The 23,734-nt window shown below is 36.5% G+C and overlaps 1 protein-coding gene across 2 annotated transcripts in view; it reads left to right on the top strand.

Moving 5' to 3' along the window:
• The window catches only part of NUP205 (nucleoporin 205), a 92,436-nt gene that overhangs the window by 12,608 nt on the left and 56,094 nt on the right, over window positions 1–23,734 (top strand). For both annotated transcript variants that reach the window (XM_021002355.2, XM_021002356.2), the window contains exons 4-16: window positions 506–650; window positions 1,123–1,282; window positions 1,664–1,892; window positions 4,070–4,234; window positions 5,497–5,672; window positions 7,187–7,303; window positions 7,972–8,109; window positions 11,277–11,427; window positions 12,641–12,846; window positions 16,296–16,478; window positions 18,534–18,584; window positions 19,255–19,464; window positions 22,833–22,932. In XM_021002355.2, coding sequence (XP_020858014.1) covers window positions 506–650; window positions 1,123–1,282; window positions 1,664–1,892; window positions 4,070–4,234; window positions 5,497–5,672; window positions 7,187–7,303; window positions 7,972–8,109; window positions 11,277–11,427; window positions 12,641–12,846; window positions 16,296–16,478; window positions 18,534–18,584; window positions 19,255–19,464; window positions 22,833–22,932 — 2,031 coding nt within the window. The remainder of the gene's footprint in view (window positions 1–505; window positions 651–1,122; window positions 1,283–1,663; window positions 1,893–4,069; window positions 4,235–5,496; window positions 5,673–7,186; window positions 7,304–7,971; window positions 8,110–11,276; window positions 11,428–12,640; window positions 12,847–16,295; window positions 16,479–18,533; window positions 18,585–19,254; window positions 19,465–22,832; window positions 22,933–23,734) is intronic.

Genomic DNA, 23,734 nt, shown 5'->3' with positions numbered 1-23,734 from the left:
TCTCAAATATAGTTTTGTGATTGGGAAAGAAGTTAAGTGGAAGCAAACAAATAGGTTGCTTTAAATTTTCCACCCACTGTTTTGTTATTGCCATGGATTTTGACTTGCCATATTGATGCTGAGATTTAGGTGGTAAACATATGCGCCAAAGCCTTATGAATTATCTTGCTGTTGAGTTAATATCATCAACAGTACGTTTCGCTGTTGTACAACATAAATTTGATTTGAGGGAAGAATATTTTAAAACATGTTTAACTGAACTCTATAAGGGCAGAGTTCATATCTTATATTTTGTATTCCCCTTTCAGGTAGTAGAGGCTTAATAAAAACATGACTTTATGATTGTACTGTATGATAACTTGACTTTTAAAGCAAAAGTAAAACTAGTGATCATTTTAAACAAATGTATTATAAAATAAGCATATATGACCTAAATACCTTGTTACATTATGTTGTTTTTAGCTGTATTATTAATTCTTTCTCTTTACTGTCTTCCCACTCTTAGGAGAACACCAGCAGCCTCATTTTCCTGGCCTTACAAGAGGATTAGTAGCTGTTCTTTTGTACTGGGATGGAAAGCGATGCATTGCAAATTCCCTCAAAGCCTTGGTACAGTCGCGACGAGGCAAGACATGGACACTAGAACTCAGGTCTGCCTATTTCTTTGTATTTCACTTGGTTTTACAGGTTTTAAAAACTTTAATTTAGGAATTACCTGGGACATCATAATAGGAAGTGGTATGCATATTTAAGCCAGATATTTACAGTAATCTGAACAGTGACTTTTGTGTTCTCCTGAGAACTGTGTGGTAGGTTTGAAATGTACATTCTGTTGATTCTACATGAAAAATAATGAGAATGTACATGGTTGGAAGCCTGTTGAAATTTCAAAGCATAAGTATTATCTAAGGGATGATTTTTAGCACGTCTTAGTTGTTTTAAATACAATTTTAAATAAAAGAAAAAAAAATCAACAAAAAATACCTGAAGTTGTAAGTGAACTGTTTTGGCTGTGCTATATGTACAGCTGATATTGGCAGAATGAGGTTTTATGATATCTCCTGTGCTGAATAGGTGTAAGCATAATGTCTCAGTCTGACTGTTTATTTCTTATCGTTATAGTCCTGAGCTGGTGTCCATGACAACACGGTTTACAGATGAACTAATGGAACAGGGATTGACTCATAAAATCCTAACTCTGGTGTCACAAATTGATGTGAACAATGAGTTTGAGAAACTACAGCGAGAGAGAGGCTTGGGCAGTGAAAAGCATCGCAAAGAGGTAAGGTTTCATCCAGGTGACTTCTTTATATGTCTCTGAAAAAAGTAAAATGTAGTCATATAACGTTATTTAAAATACGCATCTAATCCAGCCCTAGGGAACGAGTGCTATGACCCTTTAAGATGACTAGGCAACCAGTTGTAGGGAAGTGCTTGGCAGTTGTATTTTCTGTGTCTCTTGTTACTCTACTGTATGTCCGAGGTGAATTCTTTATGAAGGTCACTATTCTGTATAGCAGTTTGGTACCTACATAGTTGAACAGCAGGTACTGGCTAGTTTTAAAAGTAGTTTAAAAATGACTTGGGGATTCAAATATATTTCAGTTAATTAGGCCATATTAACTTCTTGCTTCATAATGAGAGCTGTGTATTTGACTTCTAGGTTTCAGATCTCATCAAGGAATGCCGCCAGTCTTTGGCAGAAAGCCTGTTTTCCTGGACCTGCCAGTCACCTTTAAGCAAAGATGATACTCTGCTCCTTATTGGCCATCTAGAAAGAGTTACAGTTGAAGCTTCTGGTTCATTGGATAGTGTGAACTTGGCTCTTGTCATGGCTCTCCTTTACTGCTTTGATATCAGTTTTATAGAGCAGGGTGCAGAGGACCGAGAAGGTACTGGAGAGTGCAGGGGGTAGACGGAGGGAAAGAGGGGAGAAGAGAGAGAGAATGTGTTTATACATGAGTATATATGTGTAGGCATGTTTGTGTTTGTGTGTGTTTGTGTGTGTGTGCACGCGCGCACCAATGAACGCACATACATAAATATTTTTCATCTAGACCTGTGACTTCATTGCAATGGGGAGTTCCTGGTGTGGAAGCTCCCTCTACCAGTGCCAATGGTCAGTCAGTTGCTCTGCAGCTTCTTTGCCTTAAAGAGTTGTTTAGGGCACCAAGAAGTTCAGTGACTTGTCCAGAGTCACCCAGCATGTACATGTCAGAAATGGAACTTGAACCTAGTTCTGAGGATGGCTATGTTATATGTAAAGATAGGCATTTTAAAAAAGTTTTTGAAATTTTGGGATTAATGCTTAAATTTGACTGTTTACAAAATTCAGCTAAAATGAGAAATGTTATAAGCTTGTTTTCAAATAAGAGGCATTTCATTACCAGTATTTTACTATTCACGTGTAAAATAACATTTAAAATATATTCATTTTTGTATTTAGTGTTTCGTATATGTAACACATACAGTTCCATTTATACTTTTGACCTTTGGAGTCAGAAAAGTATTGGCATAAGTGAATTCTATCTGCCCAGTTCATAATTCTAATTGCTTATTTTTTATTTGAGGTTCCTAAGCCTTTCAAAAATATCTATTCTAAAGGAGGATCTTCAGATTGAAGTTTTAGAAAGAAATCATTTTTTGAGTTGCACATTCCTGTAAAATGGTTAAAATTTCATGTTGTTGTTGTTCAGTCGTTTTTCAATCATGTGACTCTATTTGGAGTTTTCTTGGCAAAGATATTGGAGTGGTTTGCCATTTCCTTCTCCATCTTATTTGACAGATGAGGAAACTGAGGCAAACAGGGTTAAGTGACAGGGTTACATAACTAGGAGGTGTCTGAGGCCAGATTTGAACTCAGGAAGATGAGTCTTTCTGACTCTAGGCATGGCACTTTATCCACTGTGCCACCTAGCTGTCCCCAAATTTTGCTTTAGTAATTTTTAAACTGTTTTCTTTAGAACTGAGAAAAATCTAAAAGAAATAGTAGTCTCAATTTTTATTTCCTACAAAATTGTGATCATAAATATTTGCACATATAATGCTCTACTTTTGTCTTTTGGACTGGACCTGATTTCATTGTATAAGGAACTAACTCCTTATGAGAAAACTCTTGACCAATGCCAATTGGCACTTCTACAACTTACAAGTTCCCTGGGGCATTGTGAGATTAAATGACTTACTAAGTTCATATAACCAATATGTGTCAGATTTAGAACTTAAATTTCCTCTCTGCCTAGCTGCTTCTTACTTATCCCCTAGTTAAATTCTTCTTTATCTCACCCTAGTCCCCTTAATCAAGACAGGTGATGGAATGTTGACACCTTCACCTTACCTGTGGATTGTTTCTCCATGCCTCTCCTCTTATACTCCCTCTGTGGCAAGTAGGATAAGCTAGACAAGTTTTCTAACTCCGTTCTAGGTCCTATGGAGTCAGGGCTCTACAATTTGTTTTCAAAAAAATGAAGGCTCATTAAATAAAATAAATTCAGAATGCTTTGAATTCCCCGAATGTCAAAGATGATTGTCCTTAAATGTTTACTTTTGGTGGTTCATGTTTTTGAATACTAATTTGCCTTGTAGTTTTGAGATCAGTCTGGTGCACTGTAATTTTTGGTTAGTAAATTTGAAGTCCCTGTATAGGCTAAGTGGCTTCTTAACTAATTCAGTAAATGTAATTAGAATAAACACATGATTTGTTTTTCTATTTCATATGTTTTGGTAGAGTTTTAACCTATGCAGAGACTTCTAAGTTCTTGTTGCTTATAATTTATTTACTAAAATTGTGTCTTTTATGATATGTAGGGAACACTAAGTTGTTTTCAAATTCTTATGGTGGGGGAGGCATGTTCTTTATTAGCTGATGTGTACATTTGGTAGTGCCATCTTTCTCTTACAGTTTTTCATTCCGTGTACATTGTCTATTTATATATTTTCTATATAAACTTGATTCAGTAATTAACTGAAGAAAAATCAAATCTCTTTTAGCCATTCTTTTCTTTATTCAAGAAGTGAGAATATCAGTATTATGCAGTTTTTGATATAATCACCTACTTTACAATTACAGATATAATTCAGCAACTACCACTGTTAACAGAGAGACAGTATATTTCATCAATTCACTCACGCCTTCAAGACTCACAGCCTTGGAAATTACCTGGCCTGCAAGCCACTGTTAGACTTGCCTGGGCATTGGCATTGCGGGGGATATCTCAACTCTCTGATGTGCCAGGTAAATTGATTAGAGACAATATTGTAATTTCTGAAGTCTCTAAAAGAAAAACCTGCAATTTGTTTTACACAGTGCAATTTCAATAGAAATGGCATCTACTTGTTGAGACAGAAACAAATAGGAAACTATTTAGAATTTTATCAGGTGTAAATTTTTATAGTAAATCTTAAGTTAGCTTTCTTGTATCAAAGAAAATTCTAAGGTAAAGAAATTCAGTTACATTTTTATTTCTGATGACAAGTAATAATCTTTTTAAAAAGGCAAATAGAATGCAATTAAAATATATATTGAATGCCTTCTTTGAGCAAATTCCCAAACAGGACCAATTGGAAAAAGATGTGTAAGATACTGTCTGATTCTGAAGAGATTATGTATGTATTTGTAGTAGAAAAATATTTATTGAGTTGCATCTGTTTGAAGGATTAACATTTTTTGACCCTTTAGTTGGTTATAGATGACCTATTCGTGTTCTTAAATTTTGATGCCATAAGGAACTCTTTTTTTTCCCACATCTGCTAATTGTACTTATGCAAATATTACTAAAGACTTGACTCTTCTCTGGTCTGAGACTCTTCTGTTCTGCCTATACAATTTCTTGAACCTAAAAGTCAGTGAAAATGTCTATGTGGTAACTCTGGGAATAGGGGAAGAGAGCTTGCCTGCCATCTGGGCCTCATCTTTGTGAAGCTGATGGCCGTGTTCAGCAGTCCTTTGCAAAGGCAAAAATTTAAAAAAACAAACAAACAACCTCAGTAACTTTGTTTGAATTACTTAGGAAATGTAGTCTAAATTTGTGGATTTAAAGCTTAAGTCAATTTTATTTGTATGTTTTAATATATACAATTTTTTTGTTAGACTGTGCCAGATTTCATGAGGTCATTACTTATATGCTTCTTTAGATAAATTTAAGGCTGTTCCTGTATAATTTGGTGAAATTAGGATCAGGGTAGCCCAGAAGTTATCTTTGGTTATGTCAGATGGCTCCCCCCCCCCAGTAGTTATTTGTCCTTAATTCTTCTGTCATCCTATGGAGATAGCTTTTCCCCTTATGTTTTGAATGCTACTCTATCGCCTTCAAATATGTACACCTGTGTAATCCAGTGTTTGTTTGCACATCAGCAAACAGCATTTTGACAGCTTTTCTTGTGCCCGGCAAAGTATGCATCAGTAGAGAAATCTGAGTTTTATTCAAGTGAGGTATAATGATGTGTTATCTCTTCAATGAATAAATTTACCATTATTTTTTCCTAATTTCTTTTAAGCTCTTGCTGAATTTACAGAAGCAGATGAAGCAATGGCAGAGCTTGCAATTGCAGACAATATCTTCCTTTTCCTAACTGAGTCTGTAGTGGGGTCAGAAAACTTCTACCAGGAAGAATTTTATATTCGCAGAATTCATAACCTCATCACAGACTTCCTTGCACTTATGCCAATGAAGGTAAGTTATAGAGGCACAGAATTGGGACATAATTACAACAGAACTACAACTTGGCTTTGGTAAATTAGCTTTGTTTTGGAAACAAGCCAAACTTTTCAAGATGGGCAGACCTTTGAATGCATTCACTAAATTGTTTGACTTATTGTGAAAATGTGGAGGTTCATGACCTATGTGTTGTGTTGTAATTTGGTTTCTGAATCATGGAAATTGACGGTATATATATTCTGCTAATTGAGTTGAGCTGATAGGGAAGAATTTTTATCATGGATAGAGAACTGGCTTTGAGAGAGGAAATAGTATATAAACGGATAATTCTGTGGACAGAAACGTATGAACGGTTTGGTCCCCAGACAGCAGCCTAGAGTTGTTTTTATTTCACATTTTTTACAAATGAAAGGGGAAAAGAGAATACCTAGTGAAAAATCTAGGCTTATAGATGACACCAAGTCCTTCTGGGTACCTGATAACCCAGATGGCCTTCTATCAAGACCTGTAAATTAGTAAATTTAGGGGAAAATACAAACTTTGCTTCTATAGTGATTTGACTTTAAACTTCCAAGAAGGAGATCTCAGAGTCCTTGTAGGCTGTTCCCTGAAGATTTCAACTCAGCATGGTGCTGTGGCCAAAAAAGCCAACAAAGTGCTTGAGGTTGTCAGGGAACCTCACATCCCTTACCCTCTCTGAGTCTTAGTTTTCCTGTCTGTAAAATGAGAGGACTGGACTAGATGTCCTCTAAGGTTCCTAAAATCTGTGAATCATCTTGCCATTGTAAAGGGCATGGTGTCCCTACCTGAAATACATTGTGGAGTTTTGATTGCTGTACTTCCAGAAAGGGAGAGCTGTTGAATCAGAAACGAAAAGAATATGATTCTGGATGGAGGTAGCATTTCATTTGAGAATGAGGTGTATTATATTGCTTTGAGGAAAATAATCATTTACATAGTGTCCAAAAGTCAAGAATTTTGATGACTGGTTCGCTTCCTTTTGGGTTTTCATTGAACTAAAGGTATATTTGCTTGACAGCTACAAATTAACAAAGAGCTCCCATTCTTAAGTATTGAGCAGGTAGAAATGCTTAGAAATTTGATTTTTTGTGTATATTTGCTATGAAGATTTTGGCTTTCAGGTTTCCTTCTAAGACAAGTTGGGAATGGAAAGACTCAGGAGTAGAATTCAGTGATCTGATTCTGCTGTTTGTACATGGTAGTGTTTTTAATGAGGAGGTGGTATTCCTTTTTTTATTCTTTTGGAGTTGTAGGCTTGGTAAAGGTTGGTAATAAAAAATTGACCCCTGTCTGTGGCATGAAATATGTACCATTAAAATGTTGTTATACATTATAGTTGATAATTTAGTGATAAAATCCAGCTGTAAATTTCTTCACTTTGTTACAATAGTGCAACTAGGGTACAAGGAAGACATTCTTTTATACGTAATCTCTTTGGATTAGCTGCCTATTTTTAAAATTTCATTACCTTTAATAAATGTCTTTAACATGTGTAATGGATGTAATAGGTGAAACAGTTGAGAAATAGAGCAGATGAAGATGCTCGAATGATTCACATGAGTTTGCATATGGGTAATGACCTTCCTATTTCGCTTCGGAGAGATCTGGAACACCTTATGCTTTTGGTAAGCCATGTTATTAGATACAATTTAACTTTTTTTTTTGTCCTTATGAACTCTTGAGCTGTTTTATCTTAAGTTAACTTACACATGGAGAATGTCCATATTTGTATGAACTATCATTGTTTCTTGTGTCATCATGAATATTTTAGGTATTCTTTACGATGATATTATTGTCTCTGAGTCTCATAGGAAAGGGTCAGGGTGGAACGTGGATGATGGCAATAATATTTAGCTTTCCTCAAGTACCTGTGGTTTTTATTGTTTCCCCCTTAACTTCTTTTTTCAAGACCTTTATTCATTAGTCCAAGGAACTTCCATGAGGAAATTCTCTTTACTAAATCACAGAGGCATCATTTTGGCATCTTATAGTGTCTTAGAAAGTGGCCTGGGGGCATCTACAAGTTAAATAACTTGCCTTGAGCCACTCAGCTAGCATTTATCAGAGGTGGCTCTTGAATACAGATTTTGGCTATCTGGTACATGGCACAGTTTGTGTTTATCATCTAGAAAAACTAATTGTGGATGTATTGGACAGGAGAGAAAGGGAGAAATCAGATCCTTAACTCTTCATCAGACATCTGTGTTTAATTCATAATTTGTAATTGTAGCTAGTAATTTAATAAATGTTTAATGGACATTTCCCCTCAAAAATCTTTGTCCACAACTTGCAGATTGCTGAGCTGTATAAAAAGAACCCTTTCAATTTGGAGCTTGCTTTGGAGTACTGGTGTCCCACGGAGCCTCTGCAGACTTCCACTGTCATGGGATCTTATCTGGGGGTCGCTCATCAGAGACCTCCTCAGCGCCAGGTTAGCTGTAGCTTTTGTTCTTTTGCTTAGTTACATCGGTTAAGGTAGAGCCTTTAATTTAGCTATATTTCATTGTTTCTAGTTATTTCCTTGCAACAGAGATCTGCACGTGGGTCATTAACAATCTGTTTCCTTTTTTTTCTGCTTCTAAATTTTTCAAGGTTAATTTTTTAAGATAATTGAAACCTTTAATTTTATGTCACTTCAAATAGTGGAGTTGGAATTAAGGTCTGTATATGTGCTTTCAAAAAAGCCCCCTTTAATAGATTCCTTTTTTTCAGGTCATATGAAAGTCTAAATTATCCAGCTCAGAAAGTTTTTTATTGTTTTCTTAAAGCAGAGGAGTTGAAACTTTCTTTGGTAGCCAATTGAGATATAGTATTATAATGGTTAAAGAGTGCCCAGAATTCAAGAATTTTAGAGTTCAGTGGAAACTTAACAATCATTTATTTTATTTTATTTTAATTTTTTTTGGAGGGCCTAGTTCTTTATTTTCAAAAGACACTGTCAAGTTTCAGTATCAGAATACTTGCAGTATAGGTTCCTCTTTTTCCAGATTGGCTCCAAAATAGACCACACCAAAGGAGAGTACATTTAAGCCAATAAGTTGCACGATGCAAACCTAACACTGACCTCACAGAAACCTCACCAAAAAAAAGGAATTAAAAAGATCAGTGCAGTGCCAGCCCATGGACTGCAGACAGATGGGGGTGGAGGTGGGGTGGGGGTAGCAATCATTTATTTTAACTGCTGGACTTTATTGATGCTTAGTTCTTTATGGCTTTCCAGAATCCCTTATAATTGAATTCATGCTCTTCTTACTCTGTTTTCTTTGGACATAAAGATCAAGTGGTCAGCACCCCTCTTACAAAATTGGAAAGGAGGCTAGGCAAGAATACAGAAGGAAAAAAAAACCTAGAGGTCACGGTAACTATAAATATATTCCGGGTCAGCAGTGCTGTGGTGTCAGGAACCAGCATGATGCTGGCATGTATTTTAAAAAAGCCTAATAATATATAAAGGTAAAGAAATTGTTAAACTGGGATTTGTATGACATATAAAAAATCAGACATTTTCATCTTATCTTTGTGTAGAAATTCTAAAGGTTATTATATAGTCATAAATATTTTATTTGTTGTTTATAGTCTGGCTTATAATTAAGAATATTTAGAGAGATAGCATGGTATATGAGGTAGTTAAGTGACACAGTGGTTAGAGTGCTGGAACTGAAGTCAGAAAGGTCTGAGTTCAAATGTGACCTGTGACACTTCCTAGCTGTGTGATTCTGAGCAAGTCACATAATCTCTGCCTGCCTCAGTTTTGTCATCTTTAAAATGGGAACAATAATAGTACCTACTTCCGAGGGTGGTTATGAGGATAAAATGAGATAATGTTTGTAAAGGACTTTGCAAACTTTAAAGACCTCAATAAATGCTAGCTAATGGTTGTAGGGGAACGTATACTGTATTCGGAGTCAGGATTTGAATTCGAATCCTGACTCCTGCCACTTATTAGCTGTATGACCTTGAGCAAGTCACTCTCTGGCTTCAGCTTCTTCATCTGTAAAATTAGGAAGTTGGACTGGTACCCTTCTAGCCCTAAATCTACAAATCTCTGAATGTTTCTAAACTTGACATCTACCTAAATTAGTGTGGGAATATATATAGGATTCCACTGTACATAGGCCAAGGCAAAGGTAAAGAAGAAAAGAGAAGCAAAATACCAAGGGCCCATATATGAGAAAAAGAATAGGGAAAAATAATGATCTTGGGCAGGGTTGGATGTGCAGGTAAATTGTGTTAAATATCCTGTTCCATCTATTACATTTTGCTGTTTTAATCCCAAAATATAGCTATGGATTTTCTCTATGTGCCTTAGGTGAGTCCATTTCTAGAGTTCTCTTTCATATATTTAAGATGTAGGTTGTCTGGAAACATTCTTAGGACCTTTTTTACGAGGTTATTGTCATTGTATTAAAGAAATGGCATTTCAAGTCCATAAAACAATTCCTTTAAGTTAATTCTATTTACATTTGGAACTGAATTTGTGACCAATAAGCATTTGAAAATAAACTTATTAGTCAGCAAACATTTATTATGTGCCAGGCACTGTGCTAAGTACTGGAGATACAAAGAATGACAAAAGGCAGACTGTGCTCTCTAGGAGCTCATATCTTAATAGGGGAGACAGCCTGCAAATGACAGAGTACAAACTATGTATGTGTGTAAATTCATAGCTCTATATTTACATCGATATATATAATAAGCATACAAGATAAATTGGAGATAATTAGCAGAGTGAAGGTACTAAGATTAAAGAAGACTAGGAAGAGCTTCTTATAGAAGGCAGGACTTTAGCTGTGACTTGAAGGAAGCCAGGAAAGCCAGGAGACAAAGATGAGAAGGGAAAATTCCAGGCAGCAGGGGATAGCCAGTGAAAATATCTGTAATTTGAAGATAGAATATCCTTTTTCCCCCTTTCTAGTTTTATTTATTTAAATCATTTATTTTTAGTTTTCAGCATTCACTTCCATAAGATTTTGAGTTTTTAAATTTCCTCCTCCTCCTTTTCCTCCCTCCCCAAAAGATAGAATATCTTACGAAAGGGATTGCAAGGGAGCTATTGTTACTAGATCACAAAGAACATGGAAATGAGTAAGGTGTAAGAATTCTACATCGTTTGCGGCAAGGGATACAGGTTATAATAATTAAATCTGAGGATTTAATGTTTGATCCTGAAGATGATAGGGAGCTACTGAAGTTTAGTGAATTGAGAGGCAGTTTGGTTGGCTGTGTACTTTAGGAAGGTTACTTTGGCTGTTGAGGAAAGAAGGGCCTGGAGTGAAGAGAGACTTGTGGCAGGGAGAGAACATGCACAATATTATTGTCCAGGAGGGAGGTGATGCACCAGCATGGTGGTAGTGTCAGAGGAGAGAAGAGAACATATATGTGAGTATGTGAGAGAGATTGTGAAGGTAAAAATGATGAGACTGGGCAGCTGATTAGATGTTGGGCATGAGAAAGAATGAGTTAAGAATGTGACCTAGGTTGAGAGCCTCCTGTTCAACTGGAACTGTTATTGATTTTAAACTGAACCTAGCTGTAATGCTGTCTTAACATGGAGGAAAGATGAATTTGATGTAAACTACAGACTTTTTTCTTTTTCAGGTTGTCTTGTCAAAGTTTGTTAGGCAAATGGGAGACCTACTTCCTCCTACTATTTATATTCCGTATCTGAAAATGCTCCAGGGATTGGCGAGTGGGCCACAGTGTGCTCATTACTGTTTCAGTTTGTTAAAAGTCAATGGCAGCAGTCATGGTAAGAACGATTTAGAAACTTTGCGAACTGATTGTAGCGCCCCAAGGCAGAGTGTAATTGCTGATGAAATTTTACATGGGCATGTGTATTCTTTTCTATGTATGTTAAATTCTTTTTCAATGTATATTGTCAATATTAAGTAAAACAAGAAGTGACAAGATTAGGCTGGTCTATGATGGTGAAACAGGAAAGAAGCAGTTGGCTGGTAGACAGGGCAGGAGCTTGGGCTATTGAGAAAATCTGACTTCTGTACTGTTAACGCAGTGGTGTTTGGGAAGGTTTTTTTTGTTCCATTTTAAAGTATGATTCAGTTTGCCAAATTTTAATTTTCGCCCTCCTTTTCAAGATCACATCTATTGTCAAAAGCAAACTATATCTGCTACACATTTCTTATACCTAGTCTTCCTTCACAGGTATGATATTACAGTATTTTACTCAGTTTGGTTGTTTTTCTCTAGGTCTTCTCATACTTTTCCACTTACTTTGGGGTATAAACTGGACATAATCTGATCAGTACAGATCATAGCAAAACAAATATTCCTGGTCTTAATGTTATCTTAATATTCCAAAAACTTAGGGAACTTTAGATCTGTGCATTCATCTCTCTGGGTACTCCCTCTAGTGGCACAAGTTGCATCCCTTTATGCCTTTGTATTCTGTGGCACTTTTTTGTCTATATACTCCCATAAATCCTCCATGGAGGCTACACCCATTGTGCTAAGGACTATTGTTTTAAGATCTCTTGACATCAAACGATTTCCAAAGGAGCACACAGTATGTCTGTCAGTTATCCCTCATGGTATGGAATAACAAAATTCATTTGACAATATCCCTTCACAATATTATACATTGCATTATGAAATTTTCTGCCCTTTTTGGGAGGAAGTAGTCCTTTTTGTAACTATATCAACACAATTTGATTTCTTTGTTATCAGAGGGGGACTTTGGGTGACTAACCCCTAAATGGTTAATTATTAGCTAATTAAGTAATACATTGGCATGATCTCCTGTTAGACAACGTATGAAAATTAATCTGAAGGTCCCAAAAGAGTGACATAGAGCTTGCAATCTTACATTTCACAACATAGTAACCAACAAGCTTGCAAGTAGGCATTTTATCCACACATAAAGGAGAAAGAAATTCAGCATTTTAAAGTTGTTTTTCTACCTTCATTTCAAAGCAATTAAGAAATTGTGTGTTGTGTCTTGACAGCTGAAAACATTCAAGGAGCAGGTGGCAGCCCTGTTTCCTGGGAGCATTTCTTTCACTCTTTGATGTTGTATCATGAGCACTTGAGGAAAGATCTGCCAAGTGCAGACAGTGTCCAGTACCGTCACCTGCCTTTACGAGGCATCACACAGAAGGAGCAGGATGGATTGATAGCTTTTCTGCAGCTCACAACTACAATCATCACATGGGTAGGTAATCAGCTCTCCTGTGGTAGTAGGGTTCTATCTGTGCGTTTTCAAAAAAAGACCTCTTTAATAGGGGTAGTAGATTTCTCTAGTCAAAACTTTAGGATGATAAATATGACATGCACCTAACATGCTATATTGATCTCCGTGTCTTCATAACCATCAGAGGGAAGGATACTCAGGCTTACTAGGATAAGCTGAACACTAGAAACATTGAGTCAGAAAAAAGAAAATAATTCAGTATAAATAAGGACTTTATTAAAAACTCAAAATATAATCCATGATTTTGGAATTGCACTCTTGCTGACGAATGAAACTCATTGAGAAACCTATGCTACTTCAGCATTGGTGTCTAACACTGATGAAGATTGTTCTGTGTTGATAGTAAGAATTCTCCAAGAGAGCTCAACTCCAAAGTTTCCGAATAGTGTAGAAGTAACACTATGTTCTTAAGGGCTGTGGCAGCAGAGCACAAGGTCTGACAGGTCCTGCCAAGTGCACTTCCAGAATAGGCCTAGTGTAAGGGATTGGAGGGTAGTTTTCTGAGGACCAGCCTAGCTAAGTTACCAGCTGGGCAAAGGGCTTATAATTTTTTGGTCAAAGTAGCTCTCAAAGACCATCTGCTAAGGGTAGGGAAGTTGCAGCCTGTATTACAGCAAAATCACAGATGCCTGATTCAGAGTTAATGGCTTGGTTTCTTTGTTTTCTCCAGTTAAGCTGGTATTAGATGTATTTTTCTTTCTTTTTGTGAGGCAATTGGGGTTAAGTGACTTGCTCAGGGTCACACAGCTAGTAAGTGTCAAGTGTCTGAGATGAGATTTGAACTCAGGTTCTTCTGACTCCAGGGCTGGTGTTCTATCCACTGTGCCACCTAGCGGCTTTTTTAAAAACATTTTTATTTTTTTTTAATTTTTGATAATTTATTTATTTTTAGTTTTCAACATTCACTTCCGTAAGATTTTGAGTTTTAAATTTTCTCTCCCTCCCAATCATCCCTCCCCCTCTCCCCTGCCCCCGAAAGACAACTTGCAATCTGATATAGGCTCTTCTTATACATTCATATTAAGCATATTTTCCCGTTAGTCATGCTGTAAAGAACAATTAGAACTAATGGAAGAAACCACAAGAATGAAGCAATAAAGCAAAACAACAAAGGAAAAGGAGAGCAAATGGTATGCTTCTATCTGGATTCAGATTCCATAGTTCTTTCTCTGGATGTGAATAACAATTTCCATCTGAGTTAGATGTGTTTTTCTAAAACACCATTTTAAGGAGATCAGAATAAGCTTAGTTTCCTTAGCCTAGCATTTTAGGTTCATTATCCAGTGACCCAGCTTACTTACCTGTTCTGTCTTCTTACTTTCCAATATGGTGCTATAAATTAAGCTACTGTCCCACATACTCTTTAAACACAATTTTGCTTTTGCCCCTTTATTCACATTTGTCTTTTGGTATGCAATACCTTCTCTCCCCCTTCAATAGAGATTGTATATTTTCTTCAAAGCCCCGTTTCACCTTTTCTTTCTTCATGTTACCTTTCCTAATTAAGCCCTCTCAGCAGTGATTTTCCTTTACTTTTAATGTCCTCAGCACTTAGCTGAAACTTCATTATGATGTGATTTCCCCCTTGTTTAGAGTTATTCTTTGTTGTTTCATGCTCTTATATCACTAGTAATAATAGCTGATATTTGTATACTGCCTTAAGGTTTACAAAGTACAGATCACAGCACTGCTGTGTGTTAGTCGATGGTTTCATGAGTCTCTGTGGACCACCACACCTTATGTTGTGGTAAAACTTCTGGTGATGATCTTTAGCCTGGTTTTCAGGCAACAGAAACAGTCTCTTGCCAGGCTCATACTGAGAATCTTCCCAGCTTGGTTTAGGGCCTGTTAGTCCTTGTGCTCCTGCTTAGGCCTTCATGAACCCAGAGTAGCCTGCACACCACAATGAAGAAGGTGTTAGCGTCAGAAGAGCGCCGTGAGGAGTCGTGTGAAAGATAGCCCTCTTATAGACCCAGACTTCTCCATGTAGAGCAGTATATCCCAGCCTGGTAGCAGTCCTGTCTTTACATTACATTGTTTTACATTAGGAAAGTGAGGCAAACATAGTTTAAGTGACTTACCCAAGGTCATACAGCTAGTAAGCATCTAAGGCTGGATTTTAATTCAGGCTTTCCTCATTTCGGATCCTGCACTCTATGACTAGGAGTAAAAGAAGACCTGGAGTCAAATCCCACCATTGACACTGGCTAGCTGGGTAGCTAGAAACAAGTACTTTAACCTAAGACTCAATGACTTCATCTGTGTTATGAAAGTAATATTCAGAACTCTATCAGCAGGAAGATCAGCTGGTGAGACTGAGATTTGCATAAATAATTTTCAACTTGTCATTATAACACAAGATACGACTGCTACCAGGCTGGGATATACTGCTCTACATGGAGAAGTCTGGGTCTATAGGAAGGCTATCTTTCGCACGACTCCTCACGGCGCTCTTCTGACGCTAATGCCTTCTTCATTGTGGTGCGCAGGCTACTCTGGGTTCATGAAGGCCTAAGCAGGAGCACAAGGACTAACAGGCCCTAAACCAAGCTGGGAAGATTCTCAGTATGAGCCTGGCAAGAGACTGTTTCTGTTGCCTGAAAACCAGGCTAAAGATCATCACCAGAAGTTTTACCACAACATAAGGTGTGGTGGTCCACAGAGACTCATGAAACCATCGACTATGTTTACCTCCTTTTCCTAATGTAAAATGGGGATAAGAATAGTTCATAACTCCACGGGTACCTGTGTAGATCAGATGGAATTATATTTATAAAGTGCTTAGCACAGCATCCAGCATGTTGTAGGCAATTAATTAACGCATGTTCCCTTCCCGTATTCTCTTCCCTTTTCTGGTCTAGCACTCTTCTTTGCACCATGACCCTCTTAAGGGCAGAGACCTTTTTTTTTTAAAAATTTTTTTTTACTACTTTTATGTTCCTTGTAGTGTATAACACGCTCCTAGGCATAGTAGTAAACACTTAAGTTCTATTTTGAATTGTATTTACTTTGTTTTTGCACCAGAAAGGGTAAAGGCAGTTAAGCAAAGTGGTTTTGTCATTTTCTACTTCTTTTACTGATGTGTGTGACCCTGAGAAGATTAGATCATCTTGAATTTTTGTTTATTTAGTAATTATTTGGGTTCAACAGTATATTGCAGGTGATGCTACTACTTCATTCTTTGAAATGGGAAATTGACTGAAGTACAGTGATCTGATATAATACACTGATATACTTAGTAATACTATGAGATGTTTCCCTTTATGCTAGATTAATGAGTAATCGTTTGGGTTAGCAAATACTAACCATTTGTCTCTTACTGATGCTTTCTTTAACTAGTCAGTAATAAAGCAAAGGACCTAGAAATTGAATGTTTGTCCTTTTTTTAAAATTTCTGTTCAATTCTTCAGAGTGAGAATGCTCGTTTGGCTCTCTGTGAGCATCCTCAGTGGACCCCTGTGGTTGTCGTCCTGGGACTCCTGCAGTGTAGTATCCCTCCTATTTTAAAAGCTGAGCTACTGAAGACACTTACAGCCTTTGGAAAATCTCCTGAAATTGCTGCTTCCCTCTGGCAGTCTTTGGAATACACACAGGTAGAATAAATCTCAACTCTTATATTTTTTTAAGTGTACTTTAAAGTAATGCTTGGTAACACAGGCAACAAAGACAGGAACTATAAAAACTGTAGTATAGCAGTTGTATGTCCCATTTGAAGCCCTCTTTATCAGTCATAGTACAGGACTGGAAATGAGCAGGCTTGGGTTCTGTTGCTGATTCTTGCTGAAAGCTTCCCTAGATTACTAAGGGCAGATAAAGATTTTTTTCACCTATTATATATTAAATGTTGCTAAATAATGAGCATGAAACTCTCTCATGTAGGCTATTCTTGTACTTCTACAAGTGTTTAGATTTACCACAGAAGAGTATGTGGGTTGGAAATGCCTCTGCCTTTTCCTTCCTTATGCTTTCACCAAGCGAGTGTGCTTCAGTGAATGTAATGCCTCTGTGGGACCTCTCATTGCACTCTGCTGTTGTTCCATTTTGGGGAACAGTCACTGTCTGTTTAACTTTGTATTCGCTTCATTTTAAGAACAGTATAAAACTGTATTTGTTTCCTGGTGCCAAACATAGAGTTGCCTTGACATTAAGTGAAGGAAGTTCTAGGGTTATTTTTCTTCTATATGTGTTTTTGTGCATAAGAGGAAGAACACAGTTTAGTATTTGCAAAATATTTTGAGGTCTTTGGCTTTAAATAGAACTAGAGTGTTAAAGTTCGCATTACTTTTTTGTAAATTCAGATATTGTTGGCATTTTGGTATTCAGGGCATATATATATATATATATATATGTATATATATAGTGGTGGGCTGAAAAAAGTTTACAAATGATTTGTAGGAACAATTCTAGGCTGGGTAGATATTTTTGCAGAATAAATGAATTTTTAGAAATAATCAAAAGCTTAACACTCAATATTTCATCGTTCATTGATTTTTCCAGAGCTTATTTTAAGGGAAGTGAAATATGGATAACACAAGCATATGTACCCAGAGGATTTTAAATAGATCTGAATTTTAAAAAATAAAATACAATGGAGTTGGCTTTTAAGTTACAGTATTTTAAAAAATTTATTATTGTTTTTGTTATGGTTTGACTTGGATAAATGTAATGCTGTGCTCATTTCATGTGTTTCACGGAAAACAGAATTTAGGTTTTAACTTTTTTGTTTGTAATATGATATTGAAACATAGCTCTCTTTAGTAATTGTATTAAAAGGTTCTATATGATAGCATTTTCTTGTAAAAAGACTATTTTAGTACATAGACTTTTTGATAAACCAATAACAAAGTTAGGGTGAAACATCATTGTTTAGAAATTTGTCTTAGAAGCATGTCCTAGGGGCAGCGAAGTGGCACAGTGAATAGAGCACTGGCCCTGAAATCAGGAGGATCTGAGTTCAAATTTGGCCTCAGACCAAACACTTGATACTTACTAGCTGTGTGACCCTGTCAGTTAACCCCAATTGCCTGAGAGAGAGAGAGAGAGAGAGAGAGAGAGAGAGAGAGAGAGAAGCAGCATGTCCTTAGAATTTGCATTTTTTTTTTAAAGCTCCAGTTATAGGGCTACATAAGGGGTAGCGAGGTGGTGCAGTGGTTAGAATGCCAGACCTGGAGTCAGGAAGACCTGATTTCAAATTTGGCCTGAGATACTTACTAGTTGTATGACCCTGGGCAAATAATTTAACCCTGTTTGCCTCAGTTTCCTCATCTTTAAAATGAGCTGGAGAAGGAAATGGCAAATCAGTCCAGTGTCTTTGCCAAGAAAACCCCAGAGGGGTTTGTGAAGAGTTGAACATGACTGAGATGACTGAACAGCAACAACTTGTAAAGTCAGATTTGAAAATCAACAGTTCAATACTCATGAGATTTCATCCCAGAAATACCTTTTCATCTTCTGTTATTGGAGTAAGGAGGAAGGGCCTTGTTTGTTGTTAATATTTGAGAATTGCAAAAACCTATGCAATTAACATTATGCCTTTAACTGAAATACACACTAAGGATAATGGTACCTGTGATAATAATGAGAGTGGATATTGCTTCATGGATAGAATAGAAATGTCCCTAATTTCGTTTTTTTCTTATTTTTAAAAGATACTACAGACTGTAAGGATCCCAAGTCAGAGACAAGCAATTGGCATTGAGGTAAATAGTTCCAGTTACTCAAAGTGTTAATTTCATAAATTTCATTGAATGTTGGGGGAAGCTGTAAGAAATTGTTTTTTTTTTGTTAGCATATTTCTGTATTTTCAGATTTTAGATTTGGATTCAGGATTTAGGAGTTATCTGTCAGTGCTGAATTGCAACAAATTCTACATATATCTGAATTAAAGCTAACAGAGTACTTGATGTAGAAAGGCTTTTTAATGGAATTTCAGAATGCAAAATGGGTTGTTTTAGACCAGCCATGTGAGCTGCAGTTTCTAGATTTACCTCATTTGAGTCAGGTTATTTGAGTCAACCCAAAGTCAGAATTTACTTCTTTAGTTTTACTTCCAGTGTTTTGAGTTTTGTCCTTTTAAATTTATTTTAGTAGAGTTAAAAGTATTTAGAGATATATAATGCAGTTCATCAAAAGGGATGGGAAATTAGGAATTTTTGGTTCTGTAACTGCTTTATATATACACGTATATGCATATATTTTAACCCTTCTTTGAATTTCTTTGAAACATGAATGTATTTGTTAATTTGCATCTTGCAAGAATGTTATAATGTTTAATGAGTTAATGGCTTGACGGCCCAGCTTCTGTTCTTTGAATGTCAAATTTTCTTGTTTTTTTAACTTTTGTCTTCAATGTCTGTTTCCACTGGTAAGGTTGAACTAAATGAAATAGAATCCAGGTGTGAAGAATATCCACTGACAAGGGCCTTTTGTCAGCTTATTAGCACACTAGTAGAAAGTTCATTTCCATCTAACTTGGGGGCTGGACTGCGTCCACCTGGCTTTGACCCATATTTGCAGTTCCTCAGAGATTCTGTGTTTCTCCGATTTCGCACTAGAGCTTATCGCAGAGCAGCTGAAAAGGTAACTTCTCAGAGGGGTGTTGGCTTTTTGTTTTTTTAAACCTGTTTATTTGTTGTGTAGCTTTTCTGTTAAAATTAATAGGTACTATAAATGCACTTTACCTTTGGAAGATACAGTGATGTCCATTGGAGCAATACTGTTTTTATCTCTTTATATTTTGAGCTCTTTAGCATCAGGAATTGATAGCTTTTGTTCATTTCTATAAATCAGACCAAAAAACCCTTGGTTTTTGGAATTAAAACCAGAGCAGTTCTATTATTTACTTATATCAGTAAGTAATTGCTTTTTGCTTTGACGTTTTCCCTTTGACTTTGTGAATCCTTCAGATGTCAGACATCTATAGTGTGTCAGGTCTTTGACATTTTATGGATCATTAATTTCAAATGCATTAGAATGAATAGTTATTCAGAAGTTTGTCAGAAAAAAAAGAGATAATCTGTAGTGTTGAAACCTTGGCTATCACCTTACCCAGTTGGTTTAGTTGAAAAGACTTTGCCTTGCAAGTATCTTTTATTTCCTGGACAGCACATGCCTGTTAGGCCTTACAGAACTAGTCTGATTTGTAGTGCCAACTTCATTCACCCTTAAGTGAGGACTTCTAACTGGGTCTTGATTCATTTTGGCTTTGACTTTGCCGTCTGGGGCAATTCCCTGAGATTTCATGGTTTATGAAGAACATTTCATTATTTTTCCAGGGAACTTTTCAGATGGGCTTTTCTTTACTGTCTCCTTTTGTAGTAGGAATGAGCTCCCAAAGAGGTACCTCTTGAACTCTTAAAAACATATTATTAACATGTCTTATGTTTTACATATAATAATAATAATAATATTACTATTAATATAAAAATACTATTCATGTTTTATTGTCAAACATTTAATTATCTATTGGATGCTATATGATAACTATAGTACTTCATGATTACAACTATTTTCTGATTTTTAAAAAATATTTTCACTTCCAGAAAGATCAGTATGACTTTAGCATCTGTTACCCAAGTAAGCATTGTTCCATCTTGTTCTTACTTTGTAATCACATAATCTAGAATCAGTCAGGATTTCTTCTTTCATTAGCCAGTCAAAAAACTTTTATTAAAGGCTTACAATGTACATGATACTGTACTAAGTTCTGAGAATCCAACGAAAGGTAAAAACGGTTTATGCCCTCAGGACGCTCATGTTCTTATGGTGGAGACAATAAGCAAATAACTAAATATGTGTAAGATTTATGTGGAATAAATTGGACATAATCTTAGGGAGAAGGCATTAGTGAGAGAGAATGAGGGGAAACCTGCAAAGAATATGGTATTTGAATGAAATATTGAAGGATGCCAGGAAATCCAGGAGGTGGAGATGAGAAAGAGAACAATTAAGAGATCATTAATAACTTTGGAGAGAGTAGTTTCAATTGAAGGATTTTGCTAGAAGCCAGACAACAGAGGGTTTAGAAGTGGAAAGGAAATGGAGGCACTGATTATAGACAGCTTTCTTAAGGACTTTAACCATAAAAGGGAGTAGAGATGTAGGATTATAACTAGTGGGAATGGTAGGATCCCTGAGAGTTTTTTAAGGATGGTGGAGACTTGGACATTTTTGTAGGCATCAAGAAACCAACCAGGAGAGAGAGAGAAAAAAAGAGAGATTGAAGATTAGTGACAGTAGGGATAATAGAGGGGGCAAGTCTGCTGGAAAAGATAGGATGGAATGGGATCAAGAGTGCGTGTAGAGGGGTTTGCCTAGGCAAGGAGAAGGATACCTGTTCATGTAAGAGTGGGGTGAATCAGGAGATAGTGGGGAAAGCTATCAGAGTGATGTTAGATAGGAACAGAGTGCCATGTAATGTTTGAAAAATAATGAAAAGATTTGGAATCTTCTCTGTTACTAGTGAAATACTAAATTGGTTAGGGAGATGTCAAAGGGATTACCTTGCTGTAGTGAGGGCCCATTTGAGATTATGAGAACATGTGATTTTCCTGGTTTTCTCTAGCTCTTAGCTCTACTTAGAAGCATGTGAACAGTGTTGGCAGCCAATGGTGGGAGCAATCCAAAGGTGGGGTTTGGGAAAGCATTATCTGCAGAATAAGTGGGTAAGGGATTGAAGATGAACTAATTCACTGACGGGTTGAGATTGGGAAGGGATGGGGGTGTAGCCAGTGCAGGGCTGATGGCTTAGGAAAGAACTGAAGGACGGATGGGGGAACTGAAGAGCATGGTCAGGAGGAAGAATAGGATTAGGAGTTGAAAGCTTGAGTGATGAAAGATCATGGTCAGATAAAGGAATTTCAGCAGTAATGAACATGAAAGTGGAACACTTGTGGGTGATGACAAGGTCAAGTGGATCAAGATCAAGTCCATCTCTGTGTCTGCCTGAAGTAGAGAAGAGTTAAGTAGTGGGAAATGAGTTGGCTGCGGAATTGAGAGGTTACAGTGTTTGAGGGAGTGCCAGTGTGTATGATGAAGTCCCTTAGTGGGAGGGCTGGAGTTAGGGAGGAGAAAAAGACTGTAAGTCAAACACTTAACTCATTGAGGAAGCAAAGAGAGAGTCCTGAGAGAGGATTGATAACAGGTATCAGAACCTTAATTGAGTAGCCACCTTTTCTCTGCCTGTTACAGTTGATATTTGCTCTATGCCATTTTCCTTTTGACTTTGTGAATCTTATTCAAAGATGTTTGCTTCTCACAGAGCATAGTTAGTACTTTGGAGTGGTTCAGGTAACTTGTGCACACAAGCATCACTTGAGAGTTTGTAAGCTCTGGTTAACCAAAATGAGTCCTGTATGCTAGGTTCATTGTCAGCCATCTTCATTATGTGGATGCTGGGGGCTGTTTTGTGGGAAGAAGCAGGACAAAGGATAAGAATGTAGTTTCAAAGTATGAAATACTGAAACTTTTTAGGTTGAAACTATGTGAAAGGCCAGAGAACAAATCAGGTTTTACGTTGTTAGCAAATGTAATAAAATGTAGTTCTTTAAGATAAAATGATTTAGAGGCACAGATGTTTGCTTTTAAAAATTTCTCATATGATGAAAAAAATTTTTTTGAGTGAACTGTAATACACATAGTGGTTATTTGCTTGTATAAATATTAATACAAATAACTAAGCCCTCAATTTTTTATTTGAATAACACATTCTTGCACATGAAATACAGAAAGACAGTAAAACAAAAGGTGTTGTATTTCTTTATTTGCTTCTGATGGGGGAGAAAAGATGTAAAATGAATCAAAAGTGCCATCAGGAAAAGTATTTTCTTTTTCTTCAAGCTCTCTGTGAGTACATGGTCGTAAGTTGGCATCTTTGTTATCTTATGTCTGTCCTGTCTACCCACACCCCCTTAATGATACCTTAATGAAAAATATTTTATTTTCTTTAGTGGGAAGTTGCTGAGGTGGTGCTGGAGGTGTTTTATAAACTGCTCAGAGATTATGAACCTCAGCTGGAAGATTTTGTGGACCAGTTTGTAGAATTGCGAGGTAATTTGATTCTTTTTACTTTTTACTTTTTTTTTAATTCATTAATTCTTTTTTAGTTTTCTACATTCGCTTCCATAAGATCTTGAGTTCTAAATTTTCTCCTGAACACTCGCCTCCCCCCTCCCCAAGAATACATGTAATCAAATATAGGCTCTGCATATACATCCATATTAAACATATTTTCACATTAGTCAAGTTGTAAAGAAGAATTAGAACCAATGGGAGGAACCACAAGAAAGAAGAAACAAAACAAAACAAAAAAAGAGAGCAAATAGTATGCTTCCATCTACATTCAGACTCCATGGTTCTTTTTCTGGATGTGGATAGCATTTTCCATCATGAGTCTTTTGGAGTTGTCTTAGATCCTTGCATTGTTGAGAGGAGCTAAGTCTGTTAAAGTTAGTCATTGCACAGTGTTGCTGTACCTGTTACACAGGTACGGTGTTCTCCTGGTTCTGCTCATTTCACTCAGCATCAGTTCATGTAAGTCTTTCCAAGTTTTTCTGAAGTCTTCCTGCTCATCATTTCTTATAGCACAATAGTATTCCATTACTGCTTTCTTCTTTCAAACATATTGGATATCTACTTTTGTAGTTTGGAAGTTAAAAATTAGGTATTTAAAAACATTTTTCACTTTTAATATGTCTGTCACATCAGAAAATTAGGTTTAAATCCTTTCATTAAATATGGTTGCTTCCTTATGGAATTCAGTTAGTTGACAAACATTTATTGAGCAGCTACTTGTGCAGAGGCATCCTTATTGACATTTCTCCCTGCTAAGGTTTCAAGTCATTAATAAACA

Source organism: Phascolarctos cinereus, unplaced genomic scaffold (genome assembly GCF_003287225.1).
Source record: "Phascolarctos cinereus isolate Bilbo 61053 unplaced genomic scaffold, phaCin_HiC Scaffold_1;HRSCAF=81, whole genome shotgun sequence".
NCBI lineage: Eukaryota > Metazoa > Chordata > Mammalia > Diprotodontia > Phascolarctidae > Phascolarctos > Phascolarctos cinereus.
The sequence above is the reverse complement of the archived record's forward strand: the minus strand, read 5'-3'. Positions and strand labels throughout refer to the sequence as shown.